Raw genomic sequence first — 25,450 nt, 5'->3', positions numbered from 1 at the left:
CAAAAGAGGAAATAGGTTTGTGTGTAAGGAAAGATCAATTCATTTAAACAGTAGAAATGGCTAACTGGGGTTTACTTCATCAACTAAGTATTTTTCACATGGATTGCCGAAAATACAAGATAATTATTTATCAATTTGTTGAGAGAGAAGTACACCTTATGCTATTGCAAGTTAACATTCATACAAGTACAACCCTGAGAACGAAGAATGCAAGTTTTTTGTTTTTTGTTATAGTTTACTTTGATGTTTGATATGGTGGCAATGGCAACTAGGAAGCATCCACGTTGAGGAAGGGAAGAAGTATGGTTTATTATAACAGTGGCACGCTTTTCATCCTCAATGAATGAATTTTATTTCATTTGCTGCCTTGGATTTATGTGATTTTCATCATTTACATGTTTATTCAATGATTATATATTATTGAATCCAATCCAATCCAAGTGGGATAAAATTAAGAGAAGAGTTTAGTCCGGCGGGTAAGTAGGGCCGTAGGGATCATACACCCATGCAGGGGTTGCTGCTTTCCTTCCAACCAAACAAAGTTGTTTTAAGAGAGAGAGATGAATTGTTAACATATTTTAACGTGCGAATGATCCGAGGAAGAGTTGACTGCGTTAGATACGCTGCTATGGAATCTGGACACGTGTTGCATCCTTGTAATTCTAACACGCACTCCCAGACCAGCTCAGGTTCCCATTGCCATAACTGGCGCTGAATCACTACTCTCCCACTTTTAACTTTTCATTACTCCTACAATGTACAGAATGCGACAATATTTGCTTAATTTTAATGATGTTGTTTTAATAATTGAATCTTGCATCATAATATTTTTTTAATGAAACATGTTCTCTCTTCAATTTCTTAACATTCAGTCCTTTGCACACAACACAAGTCCTCTTTTTCTAAATGCTGTCATTTCAACTTCTCTCGAAGTGTTCGAGCATTTTCATCACGTCTTAAGATGAAGTTTGATGCGTTTTCAACGTTGTTTAGTCTCTTGAGCCTCTTTTTGTTGCATTTGAGCCTCCACTGTGTAGATCAATCACCCCACTTTATCACGTAATAACGAAACTAAGTTCAGTGTTGTGCTTTTTAACGTTTGTGAGAACATTAAGTGGAATTGCGATTGGTTGTACCTTCCGATGGGTAGATGTATCAAATTGTTAGTTAAGCTCAAGTACAGACTGGATCCATGCTGGAAGACTCATCCCAAGGATTTGGCAAGATTTTTTATGCACGAGTGTTGTGACCCCACGTGTTGCCATTTCTATCTTCATATATTATAAACAACACCCTCTGCATCCTCTGCCATAATCCTGTTCTTAGTTTAGTCTCACTATTAATTATATGTTTTTAGGAGTCTTTCCTTCAAGCAACCATGCACTTTTTAAATATAAAGTGATTTTGTAAAGTTATGTTTAGTTTATGCACTTTTTACATGCTCAGAGTTTCATGATCATCATTGAGGCTTATTGTTGAATGGGAACAAATTTATATGTCAAATGTTGAGGTTCCAGCAACAACCAAGTAGCAACATTGTCTCTTGGAAAGTTAAATTAGTTTTCACCATCACCTCTGGCAGTAGCTCATACAAAATGAAAATCCTAAAGTACATTTTTTGGACAGAATAAAGCAGCAAAGAGTAGAGTCTAGAGTGGAGGAGGGCCGAACTCGAAAAGGGGAGGAAAACAGCAACTAAATAGACCGCAGCAGCACAGAAACCATAAGCTGAAAATCATATAAAACCAGTACACTATCAATTTCACTTTCCTGTTACATTCCTATAGTTTAGTTTAATAATAAATATGCAGTTGCAGAACTTAAGCAAAGAGAGACTCAAGTTCGTTACCATGTGTCTAAGAATCCTCTTTGAGGTGGAGCTGCACTTAGCAACGGTGTGGTTGGAGGAGGAGGTGGATCCATCACATAAACTATGCATACAAAGGTTACCTCTACGGTTCAACGAATAAGTCATGTGGGTTTCTTATGTACTAGTCCAAGATCCCAACCATACATTCCTCAAGTCACACTCTCATCTACCATTCAAAGGCTCATTCAAAATCACTTATGCCACCCCAGCTAACACATTAACTTTGTCAAGCCAGTCTTAATTTATGAAAGTTGCTCAGAAGCAACCATTCCGATTTATTTGACTCAGTACATAGAATGTAGTAATGTACACAGTCTCATAGGTAATCTGTTTATCTTTCAACACGTGATATCAATCCAATTGATTGGTTGACACTCACCAACCCATGAAATAACACAACTCTTAAAGTGTTGTTAACAACAGAAGAGATTATCACAAGAGAATAAATGATGTTTTCAGAATAAATGACCTCTCAAGTAAGTCTTCATATTTTCCGTCTAAACAAAATGGAAGGTGAAATTAACTCATAATACAAATAGACCCTAAGAATTCCTTTTGTAGAGAAAGTGACATTTATTAAGTAGGTATTATATATTTTCTCATGTCATCAGAAACAATTTATTTTAAATTTTAAAAATCAATAAATGATAATACAAAACCCATCAGACTATAGCATCTTATAAGAATTGACTTATTGAAATATGACAATCTAACAAACCTAAATTGGATTTAATTTATGATGTGTCAGTCAACAGGGCAACTACATTTGGGCCAGTTATGAACTACTTTTTGGTCCAGATCTAGTTTTATCACACTTGAAACTCACTGTCCCCTTAGGGATGTGTTCTGCAGGAATGAATCCAAGCTTGTTGTCAACTGAGCCACGCGTGTTAGTAAGTTCAATTCAATTAGTTCAGTGCTTAGTGTTAATATTTTATTGCTAATTACAAGTTTACTTATGATGAGTGTACAAAAATATCACATTCAAATTCTTCTTCAAATAAAGTAGAACCAGAATCACCTATCCCTTTTCTGTACAACAGTACACCAAATTTATTTTCGTGACATCTAAAACTATGCACAAGACCCTTTAAAGGAAAGTGAAAAATAAATAAATTAGATGAGCATACTCTGAAGACTAGAGTGCATCCTCCTAGGTATCCCACTGAACCATACGCAAGCGAAAGAGTTGTACCATAGTCCACAACACAAAGACTTTTGCTCTATGCTTTTATCAAGAGAAATTGGGGTTTGTCATGAAAAATGATTCGAAACGAGGCTCAGTTAAATCTACCATTTCCTCCTCTGATGCATGCCACCTCTCTCCCTTTGGACTAAAGAGGATCAAACTCTCCATATGCTCACTTGAAACTGCATGTGCATCTTTATTTTCATTCCCAACATTAAGATTGTTGTCAACACCTAATGGCAATAAATCACAAGTTGGAAATATACTTGATGGAGCTTGTCTTTGATTCTCCAAGTCCTCCGGTTCCTTTACATGTTCAACAAGAGAAAACTCAGGATATGGTTTATTCCTTTTACAATGTGAGGATTATCTATGATGGAAGTTGATTTAAGTGTAACTATCAGACAAGCAAAATATACATCATGCAAAAGTTTTGAAAATTAAGAAATGAGGACGGTGAGCACCTGAAAACGGCTCACTGGAATGTTTCTTCTCCTTCTAGATCTGTCTGGGGAGATACTGGAAAGAATTTGAACAACTTCAGTCATAGTTGGTCGAGTGTCAGGATCCAACAGCAAGCACTCCTTAGCTAAGTATGCCATTATATGCAGCTCTTCTTCTGGAAAGTTTCCTTTCAACTGTGGATCAGCCAACTCTGTTATTACTCGCCTGCTATCCTTTAAGCGAGGAGTTGCCTAAAATAGAAGTTTGACAAGTTAATTCAATACTTTTTGAAGTTTCATAATATATTTTTTAGTACAATTGATTAAGCAGGCTATAAACTGAAGATGGTAATCATGAATAAACTGAGTCGTCCAAGTTGAGGATTGTAACTGGAAAATGAAAAACATTACACGGTGTAAAAAGACCCGATGATTAACAAAGCTGCATGTTAGTATATGTATATCTGAGACATTATACAAAGATCCTCCTTCTCATGAAAAATCCTCCAAAGAAGAACTAAAGCAAGTTTAAGTTAATGTAATAAGGAATCATTAGTTTACAATACCCATATAACGAGACTTTGTTCTTTGCCTGCAGATTTGTGGATGGGTTGCCGACCACTGATAAGCTCAAGAAGAACCACTCCAAAACTGAAGACATCAGACTCAAGAGAGGCTCTCCCAACAATTGCATACTCAGGTGCAAAATAGCCAAATGTTCCCTGCATTCTTGCTGGAGAATCTGAACGACTGGGGTGGTCATCAGCTCTCAAACTTTTAGCCATACCAAGATCAGTTATCTGCAAATTGATTATTTAAAGGGACTGTAAAAGCTACGATCATTTAAGTGGCAGCTTCCACCTACAGTTTAGTTAACTTTATTTCTTCATGAAAAAGAGTTCTATGGATTTGAAAAATAAGCTTAACAGTACAAAAGACATGAAAAACCAGTAAAATTAGAATTTGCTTTCGGTATCTTATTACCCTTCTTAAATTGCATTGTCTTTTCTCAAGTAATTACCCATTTTCTAGAGGTTAGAAGTACCGTAGAGAACAACCAACTCATACTTTTGCTTGCCAATTTTTGTCCAGAAGAATGTTTGTTGATTTGACATCTCTGTGCAGAATTCTTGGAGCAGCTGCTTCATGAAGATACTCCAAGCCCCTTGCTGCTCCTAATGCAATTCTAACTCGAGTTGACCAGTCCATTTTTTTTCCAAAAACTCCATCTAAGCGATCCCTTAAATTTCCATTAGTCATGTATTCAAACACTAGCAACCTTTGAACATTTTTTCCTTTTAGTTCTGAGCAGTATCCCACTAATGGCACCAGATGACAATGATGAAGTCTAGACAATAGCTCAATCTAAACAAACCAAAAAATTGTTTTAGGCTCATCCTTCTTTTTATTGAACATTGTAATATAACATGACCAAGACCAATCATAGAAAATAGAAGCAAGATTAGGCACAACCTCTGTTAGAAACTCATAGTCTGCCTCAGGCCCTGTTTGATCTTTTAGTCTCTTGACTGCCACATTACTACCATCTTTCAGCCGACCACGGTATACGTAACTACTTCCACCTAGTCCAGTTAGATTGGAAGTTGAAAATTTTTCGGTGGCATTTTCTAGTTCAGCGAATGAAAATTGAATAATATTTCCATAAAAGGTTTGTCTTTGGCTACCAAACAACAAAGAGGATTTCTGAAAGCATCCTAAAAAAGGAGAAGAGGAGAATTATGAACAAAAAAATATGGACAGTTTGAAACAAATAACATTTAAACTGAGAAATAGACTCCAAGAATAGTGAACACTAAACTGTCTTACCTGTAATATGACTAACAGGCGAAGAAGTTTTATGACTAATTAAGTTGGTGGTGCTACTGTAACTTGTTTCTTTATCTGATGAGATCATTGGTGATTGAATAGGACATCTCTCCCTTCGGCAGACCTGACATACAACTGAGGCAAGAAATGCAATAGTTGTGCATGTAAGACATACTGATAGAATAACTACTACAATCTTGCTCGAAATTTGCTTCTTTGAACCTAGTGGCATCCTGACAGTTCCTGCAGAACACTCAAAATTATGAACTAGATTGAGTATCTTGATATGAGAAAAAGCCATTCGGTTTGTGCAAAGTACAGGTTATGCCGTCATCAATAAGAACAAAGAAACATTGAAGAGAAAATCATTCTTCAAAGTAAGAATCGATGCGCTATGGAATCCTGTTTTAAACCTTCATAAAAAGGGCTTTAAAGCAGTTTCAAAATCTTGGGGTTTTGGAAGTTTCCATACCATGATTGCTGTTGCATCAATCACATTTTTCCACCATAGTCCAAAATTTCTGTAATTACAATGTAACCACCATATAAAGCAATTCTACTTTTTGCGGTATGCATTTTTGTTTTTTGCCTAACTCAGTTTTTGAAATCACAATCAGTCAACAAAAGAGATGGAAGACAGTGGGAGAAAGAAAAATACCCCACGTGCAATTGCAGGCTTTAAAACAGTTAAGGTTATGGCCATCTGCTGACACTTCAGGAAAACCATTCGAATCACATAAGCATGTCCATATGGATGCACTCTCTTCAGCATCTACATGCAAGGTAAAGAAGTTACCAAACAATATTCAGGATGTGACCACACAGTCTCACTCCTTCTCCGAAAATAGTGAATGTGGATCCATACAGCACTCTTGTTATATGCATATAAACTAATAACTACAACTCCCAATTTAGAAGATCATAGAAGGCGAGAAGGGTTAAAAAAGGTTGTGTTCGACTAGCCAATAAAAAACTATCGTTATACCTGAATGGCAATCACATGACTTGGAACAATTAGCAGGAGAGTATATATGCTTCCCTTGTAATGAAGAGCATCTACATTTCCACTTGTTTGGTCCAGTATCAGAAGGTTCATCTGTAGGTAAAAACAAGAAGCAAAAGAGAAAAACATAATGTATAATGATTCATTTGGATTCAATCTATGACTGAGAAGCAAAATGTAAAGCTTTAAAACTTTTTCAAGCAGGCAAGCACCTAAATAAATATAAGTACGTACATAAGGAATACCAGTGGTGACAGCTGGAAGGTCAAATACCAAATGTATCATAAATGGTGATACTAACCACAAAATGAATGCTGAATACAGAGCAAGCTAATAAGTAGAGCCACAGCAACATTGAATTGAGGCTTCATCAATTCCAACCTATTCAAGAAAAGGAAAGGAACCTTTTACCCAAATCATGAGCTAGAATTTCCCTCACGTTAAGAGTGCAGTATGAACCAAGATAAATTCATTAGAAGATGAAGCACCATGAGGCTACATGTTGTCATGGATATATATATAATATGTGTGTGTGTGTAGAGAGAGAGAGAGAGATTTACCCTATTAATGGCTTCAATGTTTTCAAGGTATGAATATACAAGAGCTACGCTAGTTTCTATCTGAAGACTAAATACTGCAAATCCATAACATTTGAAGATGTTAAGCTGTCAAAGTTTGAGATCGACTTGCACCCTCAAACAATACCAAAAGTATATCTAAATAACTTCAAAGGCATATACCAGTCCTTCAATATGACTATGAAACAACTAATAAGAACTTATCATGACCTTGACTATTTCTACTGGAATTTACTTTTCCATTGTGTGCGTGTGTATGAAGTGGCATCAATTGGTGAACCTGTTAAAAGGGATAAACTAAATCTTCAAATTCTCTAGCTGGTTCCAATCATCATCTGTGATCAAATTAGATAAAAGGGCAGGCAATCCAGAAGCAGGCAACAGTGGCCCCAGCGTATGAGTCTCATTCACCCATATGCTTCAGCAAAAAATGAATGACATTCATTTCATACTGAATAAGAAGATGTGATGTGAACTCCCTATCTGACCTCAAAAATTGTGGGCAGTGTATGTAAATAGGGTAAAAATGAGTCAGAAAGAAGAAATGAACGTTTAGCCGACAAAACACCAGAGTTAAAGGTTATCCCATCAACCCAAAGTACTGAAAAATTTAAGATGGAATGACCCAAGTGGGGGCTAGATTAACTAAGTAGCATAGGACAGTTACAGTAGGTTGAGGATCAGCATAAGAATCCATATTTGACCATCAATCCGCAACTGATATAAGCCTAAACATAACACGTTCAATTGAAGAAGGACTCATGCAAAATCAACAGATGGTTTGTTACGTCATTCAATAAATATTAGACAGTGAACTGCAAGAACTTCCTTTGCGGATGGCTTGAGAATTAGCTTCCAAAATGGTATTTAACTCTCGAAAATAGAATGAACTTGACTACTACGAAAATAACACTTCCTAGTTAATTCCACCTGCAAACTCTATTTGAGTATCAGGAGTTTCCTCTGAAAGTAGTGACAAAAGCTAAAAGTTTGAAGTTGTTTTGGAAAAAGCATGTTGAAGTGAGAAAGTCAAAGCAAGGCTGGTACATCTACCAAAGTCTGTGATGAGTGCTACTTTTACTGTAGAAATGCAATTATGATTATCATCATCACTCTCAAAGGCTTCAATAAAACTTTAGTCCATCATTCTAACAGTGGGGCCACAATTAATTTGATTTGATAACAGACATTGTAATAATGAGCTAAAGTGAAGAAAAGCAGGTGAAATTTTTGAGAAAATGGTAGGAAATTTCATCTTTACCAAGCTGCATGTTTAATGTTACAGTCTTGTATACATCATCAAACTTCTCTTTCACTTTCACTTCCCCGAATGGAAAATAAAATATTAACTCCTTAGCATATCAATTGTGTATATGATATTATGGAGAAGTAAGAAAGAGCAAGGGTGAACAGACAATGGCAGCGAATAGAGATCTGGTGCAATGGGGTTATCCTTTAAGAACTTGATCCACACAAAAGAGGAAACAAAGTGAGTCTTGGAAAAGGATCCTTGTAGTGTAGCAACTCTTGGAAAGCAACCCTTTTGCTTACCGACAAGGACCCTTTAACGCCTTCCCATTATGTTCATTTATAACTAAAATGAAACCACATGCTTCTTATTAAACACATTATTTCCAAGGTCAATGGTGTGCAAGTCATCACGAAAACATAGAAGGTGAAAAAAAAGACATCATCGTTACGTTATGTTTACATCATTTCATTATCTAAGGCCTTTTGTCAATTGTCTTCACTGGTTTTTTCCATGAGAAAAAGTGAGGATGGGAAAATGAAATATATGAATGAAAAGGACTCCTAACGAAAGAGTTTCACTCAGGCTTTTCAAATGCTACTTTTACACTATTTTTTATACACTTTTACTTATTTGACAATCAATAATATTATTATTTTATTTTTATTAGTTGAATATAATATTTTATTATTAAAATGGGTTGTACTATTCAAAAATATTTTATTATTAGTTGATATTATTCAAAAAAAATCTTAAAAACATCAAGAGATTTTTTTAAAACGGAATACAAGGATGATTCTTGTACATAATCACGCTTGACTTATCAGAAAACAAATTAAGGTCATATTCTATTATTGATTATGTAAGGATGCATAGGGATACTGATACTGGTATTAGAAACTAGCTTTTAATCTTAGAAAAGGAAATTTCACAGTTAGTAGAAAATTTACATATGTTAAATTTGAATTACTTTTTTTAAAAATATCTAATATTTCAAATGTTTCATTTGAACAAGGTAATGTAAATTTATTAATTATTTTTATTTAGAAAAGTATTTCAATAATCTCTAGATAAAAAATTATCATTTTAGTTATATATATATATAATACAAATTGTTACACCATAAAATAATTATTACAAATTTTAACTAAAATAATTTCGTTAATATCTATAAAAAAAAGTCTGATTAACATTGATTGAAATAATTTAACAAATATGAATTGGAAAATAGTTTTAACTTATATTAAAAAATCAATAATTATAATATTAACTAAAAAGTAATTCACATCAATATTAATGTTGGGAGAAAATCTTACATTAATTAAAAAATAGTTTCATAGAGATCAATAAAAAAAATTAATTCATATAGGAAAAAGAAAATTATGACAATATTGTTAAAAAAATAATTAAAGTTAATTGATAAATAATTTTTAACCTATATTTTAATCATTGTTGTTTAAAATAACTTCAACTAACATCAATTAAACAGAATATTTATTAATATTAATTAAAAATTATATTTAGCATTAGCAGAAAAATATAGTTAATATTGACCAAAAAAACATGAGAAATAAAAATAATTTATATCAACAAAAATATCTGGAAAAAATAACAGTAATTTATATATAAAAAAATGTATTTTTTGTTTAATTAAAATTAAGCTGATGGGCCCAGTGATCCGCTTGTTTGTCGCTTGGGGCCCAATTGTTACAAGCTGTATAAAAGCTTCTGCACAGAAAAAATAATTAAAAAAGAAATTCATGGCTCTCCTTTCATTTCACCATTCTTTTGTGAAATTACAATACTTCAGTACATAAAAAAATCTTGTGCTGCTGTTCTTGCCCCTTTTCTTCATACATACACAACAAGAATGCATTACTGTGGGAATATTTTAAAGGAAAATAACCTAAAAAAGGGGTGAAAATAACCAAAACCTGGGTGCAGATAGTAAAGTCAAAGTAAACATGCTTAGTGTGCCATGTTTTATCTTTTGGGCTCTTCTTTCTCCCAAACATTTTTAGAAAATGCTCACTCTGCCCTATTGTTTTATAGGCTGCTTCTTCCTGCACCTCCATACCTTCTTGTGCCACCCCCATAAATTTTTCGTATTCCAAAAATACCCTTTTCAATATTCCGGATTACATAATCCAGAAGTCTTTTTTTAGATTCAGAATTAGCTTCCGGATTATGTAATCCGGAAGCCTTTTTTTTCAGATGTGTTATTAGCTTCCGGATTACATAATTCGGAAGTCTTTTCTAAATATGAAATTGACTTCCAGATTATGTAATCCGGATAAATATATCCGGATTACATAATCCATAGGCTTATTATTTCAAATCCAAGGGGTGAAAAGAAAAGGATAAAATGGTATTTTCATATTTAGTATGGGGTGGCACAAGAAGGTATGGAGGTGTAGGAAGAAAGAGTCTGTTTTATAATTCATTTAACCTTTAAAATATTCATTGTTATCTTTTATTAGTATCCTTACGAAATTGAGAGATCCCGAAAATTGTAATTTTAATTTCTAGATTATGCAATTAGTATATTATTTCTATAACCCCAATCCAAATATATAGGTATAAATTCATGATGATATCATGGAGGTGAAAGAATAAGGAACTTGTTACTGGGTCTCATTTTCCCATTAGCCCAGAAATAAGAAATGTCAGCTAAAAGTGAAATGGATTTCAAATTCTTCACGCAGCTCCATACCTTCCCCTTGCACCTTCACACTTTTCTCTAATTCTAATGATACTCTTATGAGTATGATGAAAAATATGGTGTCTTCTTTCATTTTTAAGTGGTGATAGTTGTTTGTGGTGACTGGTGAATTTTTTTTTATCTAAAACAAATCTTTTCGTTAATCCTCTCACACATCTAATCTCTCACACATCTAATCTCTCACACATCTAAGTGCTCTTTCAAATGTTGGCAGCTTGAAGAATGGAATAAGTGTCTGTATGGCCTGTTTTTCTGTGTTGGAAGGAAGGTATGAGGTGTGGGTGCACTTGTTATTTAAAAATGTGAAGTTTACGTTTAGGACTATTTAAAATTTAAAAAAAAAAGGTTAAAACTAATAAGGAGGTGGAGGGAGAATATCCTAAGGTGCAGGGAGAATTTGTCAATGGATTTATGTGTCAGATTAAAGTTCAGTTTTAAGATAAATGAAAATGATTGCTTGCTAAAATTTTTGCAGAATTAGGATTGAAAACTTATGCTTCTTGTAATGAATAAACTATTAGATGTAATAAAGCCATTGATAGGAAAAGCTAAAGAAGCAGTAGTTATAACAAAGAATGAGAAGTATACCATATATGTAACTCAATGAAGAAATTCTCTCGAATTATCTCCACTGCTACGTTTCTACACCCCCACTTCTCCTAAACATGTACAATTAAACTAAAAGCAAAAAAAATGTGCAACTACTAAGAACTCATTCCATTCCACTTTCCATTATTCCCCCACCTTACCAAAACCATAAGAAAAAAAGAGGTAAAAGAAGAAACTTAAAAGATCTCCAAAGAAAAGTGCATGTATTAGGCTTTCTGAGGAGAAATTTGAAATTTGAAATACTAATTTCTTCGGTGGTGCCTGTCAGAAGAGGATCTAGCATGTTTGAGGAGATTTACAGGTTGAGGCCTCAAGAGCAAGGTTTGAGAACGTGAAACCATGTCTACCATGGAAGGGGTTCGGTATGCATTCACAAGACTGGTGCTGTCTGTAGAGTCTCCTCGTGAAGTTGCCCTTTGCCATGAATGAGCACACAATCCTGAGAGAACATAAGCCCTTCCAGAATGCTCATAGACACGTTGGTTTGCCATTCTTTCCTGCATTTCCTTTAGTTCAGCAGAAAGAGCAGTGCATAGTTGATCACCAGCTTTGGCAGAGATAGTTTCAGACAATGCCCGGAGACATATCTCTAGAACAGAAACAGCAGCAGACAAATCACCACGTTCAGCATTAACTCTAGCCTCAGCCATTGCCTCAGCAACTCGAAGCCTGTTTCTCTGCTTGTCTACTTCTATTGACACAACTACATCTCTGGCTACATCAGGTCTCTCAATCTTTACTTCATTATTTAGTGTCATACCCTTCATTGCTTTTGTGATGGGGTCCCTATAAAAACCTCTGACTACCAACAGAGGCATCACATCACTAGACTTATCCACCGGAATATCCAATGTCACCAAAAAGTCTCTTTCTTCTTCAGCATACAAATCTCCTACCTTGATAAATGCCATTTTTCCAATCAAGCTAGTTTGGTAACTTCCTGCTTTTACTGAACCAAATTGCAGACGGGGGTGAACACACTGAACTTCTACCTGTAATTCCTGAACCACCACACTCAATAGTCCCCCAATACACTGTGCAAATGCATCCTGAATCACATCCTCGTCTTCAATGAAGGAAAAAGTACCCCCAGACATCTCAGAGATTGTGTGCATTGCTGTAGCATCATGGTCAACACCAAAGCCAAATGCATGCACTGGTATGTGCAGGCCCATACAATTGCTCCGACGAATGGAGTTTGGGACAAGGCACCGGTAATCAGTTCCAAGATTGAACCTGCTATAGTTTATGGATGAATCCTGTCCATCAGAGAGTAATATGATACTGCCAACTGGGTTCTTCCACCTGCGGTCTGCAAACACTTTGGCACCTTTCCTCAAGCCTTCTGCAATGTTTGTCACACCATCTGGAACCAATGAAGAAACTGCCTGCAGTGCATCCTGTTTTCCAGCAATAGTCATCCTCCGAAGACGAAAGATGCGATGGGCTGTGGAAGAGAAGGTAACCACAGAAAGCCTGTCTGATGAACTCAAATTCTCTATGACAAACCCCATAGCTCGTTTCAGTAGAGCAATCTTTGTGCCTGACATGCTACCACTCACATCAAGAACCGTGACAAGGTCAATTGGAGCACGAGAATTTTGTGCAGAAAAATATGATGATTCAGTATTGTTTCTGTATCTCTCTGAACGAGGGGGAGCTTTGAGATTAATTGATACAGCAAAGTTATCATGAGAGGCTGACTTTGCAACAGCTGAAACTTCAGGATATGTTTTGATTTCCAATGGGTTTATTACATCGTGATCAGCCTCATTCAAACCATCGGTAACTGAATTTTGTTGACCCAAGACTTCATCATCATCAAAGATAGCTGGTTCAGTAACATTATTAGAAAATGGATGATGTGCTCCTCTACCAGGTTGTTGCGGAGGAAACCTCCCTATGAGAGTTGTCCAGGAATCATTTCGCGATGAATTTACTCGGTTGATCTCATGGGAGACCTTAGATGAAGAACGACTCTGAATAGGAACCTCTTTCCATTTTGCTCTGCAAACGGGGCAAATCCGGCTCCCGTGTTTCACATTGGATGTGATGCATTGGAAATGGAAAGAGTGAGAACATTCTGCAGTAAATATGGCATTTCCCTGCCCTGGTTTCACTGAACTCAGGCAAATTGCACATGTCCCCTGCAGATAATGTAGAACATAATTTAAGCAAAGGAGATACCAAACAAAACTCTACAAACCTCCCTTAAACCCAGGATGGAGGAAGGAAAAGAACCATGTTGAGATAAGTAGCACCATCCGAACACTACTTCACTTAAATCTCACCATCTAGTAAAAACATTGTCAGCAATGCAATTTGATTTCACAATTCTCATAATAAAGATACTATGATTAACTAATCATTAATTATGGTTGGAGGGGAAAAACCAGAAAAAGGGTAGAGTCGAAAAAGCATAGAGGAGATTGACAAAATACAATGAGCTTTTTAAAAAAAAATTCTCCATTCATAGCTCATATTATGAGAACTTGTTCATCTCATTTATAAATTATCTAAATTTATAGAATTGATTCTTTTAATAATAATAATTATTAAACAAAATATCACTTAAGAAAAAAGCGACCACAACACATTCACCCAACCATCAATACCAATTCTTCATCAGTCAAGCTTAAGAACAAAACAAACAAATAAAAACAGAAAGCACGTCAACGTTAAAAAATAGTGTTTATAATTTTTATAAAACTAATCTAATATCTTATAATTTATATTAGATTTTTTAAAATTTAAATATTAAACTTTACATTATTATCATTTAATGTTTTCAATAGAAATGCCTCAATAAAGTATGAAGTATACATAAATAAATGCAAAATTTGGAAAAGTCACTGTTAAACTATTTTGTCTAACACTATCTGTTCTGTTTGTATGCAGGTCCACTACTAAGACCACTGCATGGAAAAGTGAAGATGCTACCCATCTTCACAACAAAGAGACGACAATTGCCAAAAATTTAAGATTTTTTGGCATACAAAAAGTTAAGTTGCCTCATTGCCAAAAATTTAAGATTCCCACGAAAATCCACAACACTGCATAAAGCTCATTTTTTTATCTAAAGAGTCAACGTTAGGTGGTCAAACACACAACCCAATGACAGTAAAGGAAAAATAAACATCAATCAGCTTACGGCTTTCAGAAAGGAGAAGGCAAATTGCAACTCTAACATTGAACTTTTGAAAAAATAAATTAATAATGGAAAGTAAAATATAAAAGGCATCAATAAAAGAAGGAGAAATCATAGAAGATTCGTTCATGCACTGCTATATTGCGTATTTTTTTTCTTAATTAGCAAATGAGATTTTCACAATCAACGAATAAGGGGTGTTTGACTCTTTACATCATTGGCACTTTGAATAAGTGAAACAATACTAGAAGAGATTAAAGGCAACAAATTCAATGCAACCCTTTTACCATATTGGTTTACAGGTTCTCACTGTCTTTCTTAACGTCAAAGTATTAAGGCAAACACAAACAAATATAAGAAAAAGAGAAGAAGAAGAAGAAACAGTAGAACCTATTTTGTGTGGATCCAAATAATTTGCGAACATGCATTTGTCCTTAGAGGGTACTACACATGGCGAATGAGATGAAAGCAACACCAACGCCATGAATAATAAATCGTTTTCCATGATATGGCACTTCGATCAATTTAGCCAAAAACAAAGGCCAAAAATTATTAAAAAAATAACAGGGATTATACTTAGTACTAGTATTTAGCATTTGGCGTAATTTCCTCTGTAATCCCAGAATGCTATATTGAGAAAAGAAAAAGGAAATAAAAGGAAATGCAACGAATGAACCATGACCCAAGTAGTAAAATACTCTAATAAGAATGTACAACAAGCAAAATAGGAAATTTAAAAGGTTGGTCGGAAAAAAGACTCCAACTTTCCGTTGTGAAGATGGAAAAGGTTAAAGGGCAATGCGAACCTTGGAGGATTTGGATTTGGATCTGGAGAGGCGGAGAGCGGAGGAGGCGGAACGGTCGGAGAATGAAGTGGCAGATGGGAGAGAGGAGGAGGAGGAGTTGTTGTCCATGGTCTTAGGGACTTGAACACAGGTGTTGATCCCAATGGCGAGCTTTACTTTTCTCCATTTGCTTTCCATTTTGGTGCGAAAAGGGTATAAGAAAAAGAGGGTGAGATGTTGAAGCAGTAATGGGAGAGTGTGAGGGAGAAAAAAGGTTGTATTTGAATGGGTGTGAGCATTGGAAGGCCAAGAGAAAAATAAGTGAGGGAGTTAGTTGCCAACAAATGAAGAGAGAGATTATGATTTGGTGTGATAACTGATGAACAAAAGGAAAGAGAATAAGTTTGTTTCTTGAAACACTGCACAATTGTAGCAACTTAGTGACTAATTCTCAAGTAGTTATTATGTTAACAAAATTACATGCCAAATCTTATGGATCTTTCTGTGTCATTCTGTTTCAAAATACTGCAAAAACTGTTTCTAAATCACAGATATTCAGAATATATATATATATATATATGATAATACTTACTTTATTAATTAATGTCTTTGAACACAAAACTTATGTCTTAAGATTATGGATCTTAAAAATATTTAATTATAATAGTTAAATTAATTTTTAAAAAATAAAATATAAATAAAAAAATTATAATATGTGCATCCTATAAGATCGTAGTGTTAAAACAAAATGTATAAGAAATTTTTAAAGAGGATGTAATTTACTTAAAATAAAATAAGACCTTAAGATAAAAAAAATGTACTACTCTATTAAATTAGAGATCATCTTAATTTACTTTAATAATTTATTTTTTAAATGCCACTTAAGAATCCAATTTTCAAATCAGCATCTATTGTCACTCAACTGATCATCCAAATCAAGCTTAAATTCATGCTCAATATAAAAAACTATTTAAGTATTTTATGTCATTATTTAACCTTAAAAAGTAAAATCACTTTATTATATTGTTTTAGAAAATCAAAATTATTATATAAATGACACTTATAAAATATCAATATAATTATCTGAGATTATATAATATTTTTAAAAGGTAAAACAAAATAAATTTAAATTTAAATAACAATGCACAAAAGTTTAGGTTGATTTAAATTTAAAAATAATAATATAGTAATCGAGATAATATTTTTGAAACAACAGAATATGGTAAAACTTAAAATAAAATGAAATCTTATTTGAAATTGATAAAAACAGCATATAAAGACACTATACATTCTTGCATTCTTTTTTTTTTTGTATAACTACATATATAAAAGAGATATGAAACTTTATATTGGTATAAATTTAAATTTTAATCCAAAAGTGCACTTTTTTTATGCTTCTTATTATTATTATTTTAGTGTATTTTGGTAATTGCAATGTGGAAATTTTAGTAATAGTTTAATTGGTATTTTGTACTTGTTGCACATGGGAAACACAAAATCCCTAATGTTAAATGTGAATGATCCACTTCATTGCGCTCATTAATATACCAACGGAAAAAGGTATGGGTATGTTCCTTTTTAATTAAATGAGTGAATAATGTTACGAAATGCATAAGATATCATAAATAATACCAGTAAGATTTCTTATGCCCATTTTCAGTTTAATTACAAAATACAAATTCCAGATATAAATATTTATAATAAAAGAAGACACATATTTAATAAATACTAAATTAAGTTAAGTTTTATGATAACTTATTATGAAACTTAAATTTTCAATAAAAAAAAATGTATGATAACAATAATAGAATTGCTGTCAACTATCTAGATTTGAAGGTTGCATTGTCTTTATTCGTTAAGTTATTCTTTTATTCGATTATTTTTTTTTTCATGTTTTTACATGTATAATTGATTTTTGTCTTTAGAATAAATTTTAAATTTTTTAGTATTTATAATAAAAAATTATTGAAATTAAATTTTGTAATATTTTTATGTTTTAAATAAATCTTAAGTATTGACTCATAATTAATATGAAGATTATAATATTATAATATAATCAAAAAAAATTATTTGATGTAAAAAAAGTAAAAATTTAATTAAATAATTTTCTTATTATAAATATTTAGAAAATATAAATTTAGACTAAGATAAAAACAACTTTCACATTAAAAAGTACAAGGACGAAAAATATATATATTAATTTTTTATTCAATAAAAATAACTTCAAACTGAAATGTACATTTGGAATAAGCAAATAAGCAAGATTTTTAGACAAATTTTTTTATGTTGATAGTCTTATGTAATTAAGACCAATTCCCTTTGCTACTGTATAAATCAATACCTTGTTAAAATAAATAAAAGTTATGAAACTATATAATACCTTATTAAAAAAAATAAAAGTTATGAATATTATATATATATATATATATATATATATATATACTAGTGTGATATCAGCCTTTACAGATATTAATTTCATGATATACTTTTTTATACTTGTACTGATAGGGTAAAACCGAGAGGTTCATGCCGAGAACTACATAGTATAACAATTAAGATGATTAAGTTAAAACCGAGAGGTTTTGACCGGAAGCAATAAAGACAAGAATAAAACAAATATAAAAGTTGTAAAAGCCCAATTAGATAAAAACTTGCAAGAGGGGTGCACAAATAATAAAAAAGGTGCAGAAAGAAAGCCCAAGAGTAAAGGGAAAGCCCATTAAAGAAACTCTATAAATAGGAGTTCAGAGATAGAAAGAGGTAAGAGTGATTTTATCTGATGAACGTTAAACCTTTTCTGACTTTGGCATCGGAGCGACTTGCAGGTACCCCCACCTGTTGTGAGGAGAAGCCGAGAGCACCAGCCGAGAGGAGAAGCAAAGAGATTCCATCAAGGAGTACCCGACCCAAGATAGTATTCAGCCCAAGATTGAAGAATTAGTCTTGATTAACCCATTTCAAGTGTTCTTGGTCCTTGTTGTAAGAACAATACTCTTGTGAGGTTTCAATATATGCATTTATTGTATTTTATCTTATAAAAATATGCCTTAATAGAGATACAATTATTTTATTTTGCATCAACGTCTTGTTTGATGGGCTGTTTTTAGCTAGAATGTGACTGATTTAGATATAATAAATGAGTGAAGTGCTTGAAAGTTATTAGAAAAAAAAATTAAAAAAATAAAATAATATATATATATATAGATAGATATATATTTGTTATAAGTCACATTTTGACTGGATCATATTTTTTGTACTAAAAAATATCAATTTCTTTGTTTGAACATTAAACATAATTGACATAACAAAAATAATTATTCTGACTTACTTTAAAAATACAAAAGTTAAGTGACTTCATTCAAAAAAATCAAACTAAAACTAAAACTAAACCTAAAAATAAAATAGAAACCATGAGTTTAATTTCACCTAAAATATAACCTATCATGTGGGATATATATCACAATATTTTTTTTTTCTGATGTTCATATTCTAAAAATGTTGGATTTTTTTTTTATCATTTTCAATATTAAACAAATCACTATCTGAATGAACTATTATTTATGTTATCTTTTTCTTTTTAATCATACAATTTTCTATATAAATAGTTCTATGTATTAAGGCCTTATTATTCTCTCTCCTGATTATAAATATTTCTCTTTATTAAATTCATGGGCCAATTGATAAAATCTTACTATTTTTCACAAAAATTAGGAGCTATTACTTGTAGTTGCATGGTTATAAATCATGTATGTTTTTTTTTTATATTAGTTAAGAACAACAAAATTGTCAGTAAGAAAAAAAAATTAAAATAATTTTACTCTCTTAATAAATAAATTACTTTTATTAATATATAATTGAGAAAAGTACCTAAAAATATAAATATTGATTCTATTTATTGAGAGAAAAATGAAAAAAAAAAATCAAAACGGAAGAGCATCATTTTTTTAAGATTAAAATTTCTGTCATTTTAGAAAAAAAGAAGTATTATTAATGAAAACATTTTTTTGTTATATACTTGTTTTTTTATAACTTGTGCAATTGTTCATAAAACCTCTACTTTTGACATTATCTAAAATTCATGATTAGACTATTGTATTCCTTATATTTTTATTCTTTGTCACAGTATGAATTTCACCTAAAAAGTTTAAGAAGAGTTGTGATTTTAATCATAAAGTGGAACCCCTCCTTTGTTTCAAAATGGGTCCTCTTTGTGTCTGAGTTTTAGCAATATCATGGCTTGTCTATTTTCAATGTGATTGTGACTGTGTAAGAGGATGGTGGGTTTGTTCATTAATCATCTTCATCTCTTTTTTTCATAGACCTCTCTTTTTCAAATTGGGTTGTTGAGGTTCTTGAGAACCTATATTAGTTTATTGAGTCTCTCAAAGAAATTAATATAAGAAATTAAAAAATTAAAAAAAATATTTGTATTTATATAGATAAAGTGAACTTAGATAATATTTGAGATTGACAGTAACAATTGTTGTTGTCCTTGGTCGCTTGATCACTCTTGTTTTTTGATGTTTCACTCCTTCACACTTCAAGAATTTTTTTCCTTAGCTCTTAGACGCTCGGTCGGGAGTAAACCGGTAGAATGTTCTCCGATAACCAAGTAAGTACAATGTGTTATTTGAGTGTATTGTAAAACTGGAAAAAAATGTACCTTACTCCATTGTAGAGAACTTTTTTTATAACGTTTAGTAATGGTCCAACTGATTGATGGGTCATATCTGACATATATCTGCATAAAATCAGTGTTAACTGATTTCTCGGAGTGTATCCCTTATTTATAGGAAGGTATGTTTGGAGAATACCTTCAATAAATCAGTGTTAGTTGATTTCTCGGAGTGTCATCCGAATTTGATGGGGCGTGACCTTGATTTGTAGGGTGTTTCCTTACTTGTCATTTATTATAATTGTGTCTTTAATGTAATTAACCAACTGGCCGGTCGATGCCGAGTGACGTGACTCACTTGGTACCGACCGAAACAGTATCTAAATTGGTTTAAATATATTTTTTATCTTTATAATTTTATACGAAATTAATGTTTTTTAGTTCAAATTTTATATTTACTAAATACTTATAGTAAAGAAACTATTAGAACTAGAATGAGTCTTTATCTAGTTTTCGTTTGTTGTGTAAAAAAAATACGGATAATAACTTATTTCAATAATTCTCTTATTATAAATATTTAGAAAATCTAAAATTTAAATTTTAAAAAAATAATTTTATATTATAATATAGGAATGAAAAACATATTTAATTCATTATAATTTATACTTGAATGTTAGGATAAAAAAATTATTGAAAGCAATAGTGAGAGGTCGTTGTGGAGAAGATAGTGATTAGTGTTAGAAAATTAAAGTGAATGTAGAGTTGTAAATTAGTAGTGTTATTTAAGGGTATAAGGAAGCTTGTTGTGAAAAATAAATGCATTGGTGGGAAGAGAAGTAGCCAAAATTGAATGGTAGAGTGGGAGTGTGTGTTGTGTTGGTTGTGAAAGTTAATGGAATGCCAAAAAAAGTAGGCAAACATGCACTACATCATAATTTAAAGTGATGTGTGGTGGTTTGTGTCCTCAATGCAAAATCATAGTCAAATCCAAAGCCAGTCATGTAATTTGTTGTGTGCAATCACACAGACAATGACCACATAATGGACAGGGAACCAATGACATGCACCAACCAAATTACTCTACACCCATTTTTTTCAATAATATATATATATATATATAATTTTTATTTTTGTAATTGAATTGAAAATTTTATAGTTTTTAAGAAACTATAATATATTAAATTTTATTATTTTATAGAAATGAAATATATTATTTACTACTAAATATAAAAAATATCATTGAATAATAATGTAAATCAAAGAATAATTTATGCATATATTAATAAAAAATTATATTATCCATTTTTACTTAAAAAATTATGATTGACAAGTTTCGTTTACATTGGTTAATAAAACTTTGATAATTTTTTTATAAAAGCTTTCAAGCTTCCATATAGATATTATTATGCAACTTGACATTTCAGTTATGTTTAAACTTTAAATAAGAACAATTATTTGTTAGCACATGAAAAAATATTATTAAAAAATATAAAAATATGGGAAACTAGACAATGTTAACAAAAACGATACATAGGTAAGTTATACATATTCATAAATAATTATAAGAACAGACTAGATGAACGTCTATTATACCAATGAAATGATTATCTATGAATAAATCATAAATTAGCCAAATTATCATCACACACATTTCCTTCACAAGAAAATATGAGTAACCCTGAATCCGATTTTTCCATAGTAATTAAGATAAGTATTTCATTAATTACGAAACATTCACATTATATTAGTCTCATAAACGTAACACAAATCAAGACAAAATATGAAAGAAAAGTCTTGAATTATATGGACAAATAAATATTTTTATTAGTGTCAATAAAAAATTAATTAATATTAATAAAGATTAAAATAAATTACTTCAATAAAAAGATAGTCTCATTTTTAACAATAATTTTTTTTTACTGTCATAAATCAGAAAGTAGTTTTATCAAATTTAATAAATAAAAAATTCTTATAATTGATCGCATAACAACTCAAAGTGAAATGAAGTAAATATAAACACAATTTATATTAACGGAAAATATTGTGTAAATATGAGTGAAAAAATATTTTGTTTATATTCAGGAAGAAAACTCTAACGAACATCACTTAAAAAAGAACAACATTGACAAAATAAAACTCTTTGGCAATGATGACACAAAAATAATTTTGACTGACAAAAATATAAATCATGAGATTAACACAACGAGTTTTTTTAACAAAAGAAATATATAAGACTTCATGTTTTATAATAAACGAAATTTTTTAATTATCTCTTTCTTTATGTCATGTCAAATAATATTTACATATTCTATAATTTTAAAATAAACACATTATTTTCTTATATTTTTAATAATATGTGAGTCGCTTTCATCTAGTCTTTAAATAGACTTTCATTTTTATATTTTTAATAAATGACAATTATTTTTATTATGTTTTTAATAAAAAAATACTCAAATTACTCATTTTTTAAAAATTAATATTCACTAAAACTTAAATATCATACAAATTATATAGTATTTTGTAAAAATATAACAAAATTATATTTTTAAAATATTATAAAAAAATAAATAACTATTAAATATATGATTAAATTTATTACCTTAATGTTACATTTATATTTTTAATATAAATAAAAATAATATAAGTTAGAAGTTAGATGAATATCTATTTTAATAGAGTGTGATGTCAGTTTTATTTTTTCACTTTTGTAATATGTTTTCTTGATCCTCAAGTTAATGATTAATTTCATTTCTGATATAACCACGATTAAAAAAAATTCAAACATAGATTTTACACGACATAGATCATCCTTTATAATATATGGATGTCTTACAAGACATTAGAAAAAAATGAAAACACTCTTTTATAATTAAATCATTCAATGTCATTTGAAGTTTAGATAAAAAAAAATGTTATTTTATCAAAAACATAAGTTTAGGAAACTAGACAAAAGTACTGCATAATATATTTACAACTTCTGAAATTCAATAACCAATTTAGGGAGGAATCCAAAACATAGAAAACTTTGAAATATAATCAAGTTTTTTATTGTTTCTGCAACATATAAAATTCTGCCATGAAATATATCCGAATATGCATAATTCTTTGGACTAAATTATTGGTATTCATAACTTTCTTTCCTCGTCCACTCACGTGAATCCGACCAGAAATTTTTTATGTTTCTATAAATTTGGTTTTTATCCTTAATGGGTCAAGTTTCTTCAAGACATATTGGAAGACAATTTGCATGTTACATGTAGCCTTGCTTCTAGTCACACTTGATATTTATCTATTTCGATGAACAAAATAGTTTTTATCATTAACGAAATTGAATTAAAAGTACACTAATAACATTTAATTTAACATATTCTCTGTTGGAAACTTATAAAACCCAAATTTTGTATTGTATGTGAAATTCATTTTCGTGTAACTATATATATATAATTCTTTGTATTTACATATGACTCTAGAATAAATAAATAAATAATATATAAGTTTCTTTTAATTCTCCAAACTATTTTTTTTATGAGACTTTCTATCTACAACATTCTTTACTCCAGTGTAATATATGATGATCATATTTGATAAAAAAGAATACAAAGACAAACAAGGGTAAGTTAGAGTTTAAAAAAATATAATACAAGTATTTTGTTGAACACTTACAATTACATATCTCAAAATTAATCTCAATCATTTAAATCATTCACATAATAGTGTTTTTCACAAGTATAATATATACATACATATATATATAGAGAGAATCTACAACTCAAGTAAGAACATCACTCACAAACTAGTTGACTCAAAGATTTACACGTATCATAACACTATATTGTCTCTTCAACACAACTAAATCAATAGAAACTAAGTTCTTTTATATGACAAGGTAAATTAATATGACCTGTCAGATTAGTTATTTTTAACTCTGCATACTAAGTTATAGGAACTTCACTTGAATCTCACCACCTCATATGTGTTGGTTATTAATTTAGATTTTATTATTATTAATTCTGATTTTATTACCCTTAAACTATTTTAGCGTTATTATTGCATTAATGGTCAGTTTACGGACGGTTAGTATTCCTATTTTATAGCTTTCAGTAATTGTAATTTTATTATAAGTAAATCAAAATGAATAAGATCAATTCAACAATTTTGCAATTTTGTGCAATTATGTTCAATTAGTTGCTACAACCTTCAACTAGTATCAAGAGCTAGTCTGTTATCATGAACTCTACCCAATTATCAGTCCCCATCTTTGATGAAAAGAATTACAATCGGTGGTGTGTGCAAATGAAAGTTTTGTTTGATTATCATGAGTTATGGGATGTCGTTGAGCACTTATAATACAAGTATTTTGTTGAACACTTACCATTACACATCTCAAAATTAATCTCAATCATTTAAATCATTCACATAATCAAGTATCTTTCACAAATATAATATATATATATATATATATATATATAGAGAGAGAGAGAGAGAGAGAGTTTACAACTAAAGTCAGAACACCACTGACAAACTAGTTGACTCAAAGATTTACACGTATCATAACACTATATTGTCTCTTCAACACAACTAAATCAATAGAAACTAAGTTCTCTTACATGACAACGTAAATTACTATGACTTGTCAGATTAGTTCTTTTTAACACTGCATACTAAGTTATAGGAACTTCACTTGAATTTCACCACTTCATATGTGATTCCAATATATAAGTAAAATAGATATCTCCTTAGTACGAATCTCTAATTCAATAGATGTCATATGCATCTCTCAACATGGTATTTCATTCCTTAGAAATAATTATATTTACGTCATACTTTGTGTCATATACGAGGTGTTCATACAATTCTAACTCAAATCAAACATCACGAGAAAAAAACCTTTTAACATAAATTTAAAATTTCAAAACAAAATTTCTCACCCAACAAACATTTGATTCGCCTAAGAAACAAATAACTGGAAGTTTTAACTAAGAATCTCGTTCAATAACTTATTCTAAAAAAAATTATGTTTGGATAACTTCTCCCTTGATTCTTATTATAGGTCCTTATATTCAAAAGAAAGAATAAATTGATCATAATCATAAAGAGAAATCAGAAAAAAAAAAAAAGTTTGAGAGATATTGTTTCTTTGGAAATAAAGTTTGAATAATTAACTTTTAATATTTATAAACTTTACATTTTAATAATAAAATATTCATACTTCATCTAATTATACCACTTACTCTTAAACAATTTTTTAGGTTGTTACAAAGCCATATTCCTTAAAGTTATACATTTATTTATCTTATTATATATATATATATATATATATTTAAAAAACATGTTGATTTATATATAAAAAATAGTTTATAAGTTTAATATCCCATTTTAATTTTTTTTCTAAAATCGTCATTTAAATAAGTT

The 25,450-nt window shown here is 30.9% G+C and overlaps 2 protein-coding genes and 1 long non-coding RNA gene across 20 annotated transcripts; all 3 read right to left on the bottom strand.

The window, feature by feature from the left end:
• Positions 1 to 1,528: 1,528 nt before the first annotated feature.
• LOC150027627 (uncharacterized) lies at positions 1,529 to 1,983 on the bottom strand. The gene is made up of 2 exons (XR_016520968.1): positions 1,850 to 1,983; positions 1,529 to 1,728 (listed from the first exon to the last, which is right to left on the bottom strand). It is a non-coding gene; the product is annotated as an uncharacterized LOC150027627 (long non-coding RNA).
• An 855-nt stretch (positions 1,984 to 2,838) lies between these two features.
• LOC137835714 (receptor-like serine/threonine-protein kinase NCRK) lies at positions 2,839 to 8,473 on the bottom strand. 18 transcript variants are annotated; one of them, XM_068644337.2, is made up of 11 exons: positions 7,841 to 8,012; positions 6,893 to 6,966; positions 6,634 to 6,713; positions 6,315 to 6,425; positions 5,988 to 6,101; positions 5,330 to 5,572; positions 4,976 to 5,217; positions 4,571 to 4,867; positions 4,069 to 4,302; positions 3,524 to 3,754; positions 2,839 to 3,365 (listed from the first exon to the last, which is right to left on the bottom strand). In XM_068644337.2, exons 3-11 carry the CDS (start codon positions 6,701 to 6,703, stop codon positions 3,105 to 3,107), a joined length of 1,803 nt encoding a protein of 600 aa, XP_068500438.1. In that variant the 5' UTR covers positions 6,704 to 6,713; positions 6,893 to 6,966; positions 7,841 to 8,012; the 3' UTR covers positions 2,839 to 3,104. The 18 variants fall into 18 exon arrangements, 11 of the variants coding, with proteins under 11 accessions (XP_068500438.1, XP_068500437.1, XP_068500436.1 ...); XM_068644336.2 differs by having other exon boundaries at positions 7,191 to 7,957; XM_068644335.2 differs by lacking the exon at positions 7,841 to 8,012 and adding an exon at positions 7,121 to 7,827.
• Positions 8,474 to 11,406: 2,933 nt separating this feature from the next.
• LOC137835713 (E3 ubiquitin-protein ligase WAV3) lies at positions 11,407 to 15,782 on the bottom strand. Its single transcript, XM_068644332.2, has 2 exons — positions 15,445 to 15,782; positions 11,407 to 13,637 (listed from the first exon to the last, which is right to left on the bottom strand). The coding sequence occupies exons 1-2, from the start codon at positions 15,619 to 15,621 to the stop codon at positions 11,733 to 11,735; spliced, it is 2,082 nt and encodes a 693-aa protein (XP_068500433.1). The 5' UTR covers positions 15,622 to 15,782; the 3' UTR covers positions 11,407 to 11,732.
• Between the last annotated feature and the right edge of the window lie 9,668 nt (positions 15,783 to 25,450).

This window comes from Phaseolus vulgaris, chromosome 5 (assembly GCF_051622355.1).
Source record: "Phaseolus vulgaris cultivar YP4 chromosome 5, ASM5162235v1, whole genome shotgun sequence".
NCBI lineage: Eukaryota > Viridiplantae > Streptophyta > Magnoliopsida > Fabales > Fabaceae > Phaseolus > Phaseolus vulgaris.
The sequence above is the reverse complement of the archived record's forward strand: the minus strand, read 5'-3'. Positions and strand labels throughout refer to the sequence as shown.

Excerpts from the sequence above, each read along its gene's own strand:
- LOC137835713 (XM_068644332.2), bottom strand. The coding sequence starts at position 15,621 with ATGGAAAGCAAATGGAGAAAAGTAAAGCTCGCCATTGGGATCAACACC. Across the intron at positions 13,638-15,444 it reads CCAAATCCAAATCCTCCAAG|GGGACATGTGCAATTTGCCT; the intron begins GTTCGCATTGCC and ends CATTATCTGCAG.
- LOC137835714 (XM_068644338.2), bottom strand. The coding sequence starts at position 6,703 with ATGAAGCCTCAATTCAATGTTGCTGTGGCTCTACTTATTAGCTTGCTC. Across the intron at positions 6,102-6,314 it reads GTCATGTGATTGCCATTCAG|ATGCTGAAGAGAGTGCATCC; the intron begins GTATAACGATAG and ends CCTTGCATGTAG. Across the intron at positions 4,868-4,975 it reads ACTATGAGTTTCTAACAGAG|ATTGAGCTATTGTCTAGACT; the intron begins GTTGTGCCTAAT and ends TGGTTTGTTTAG.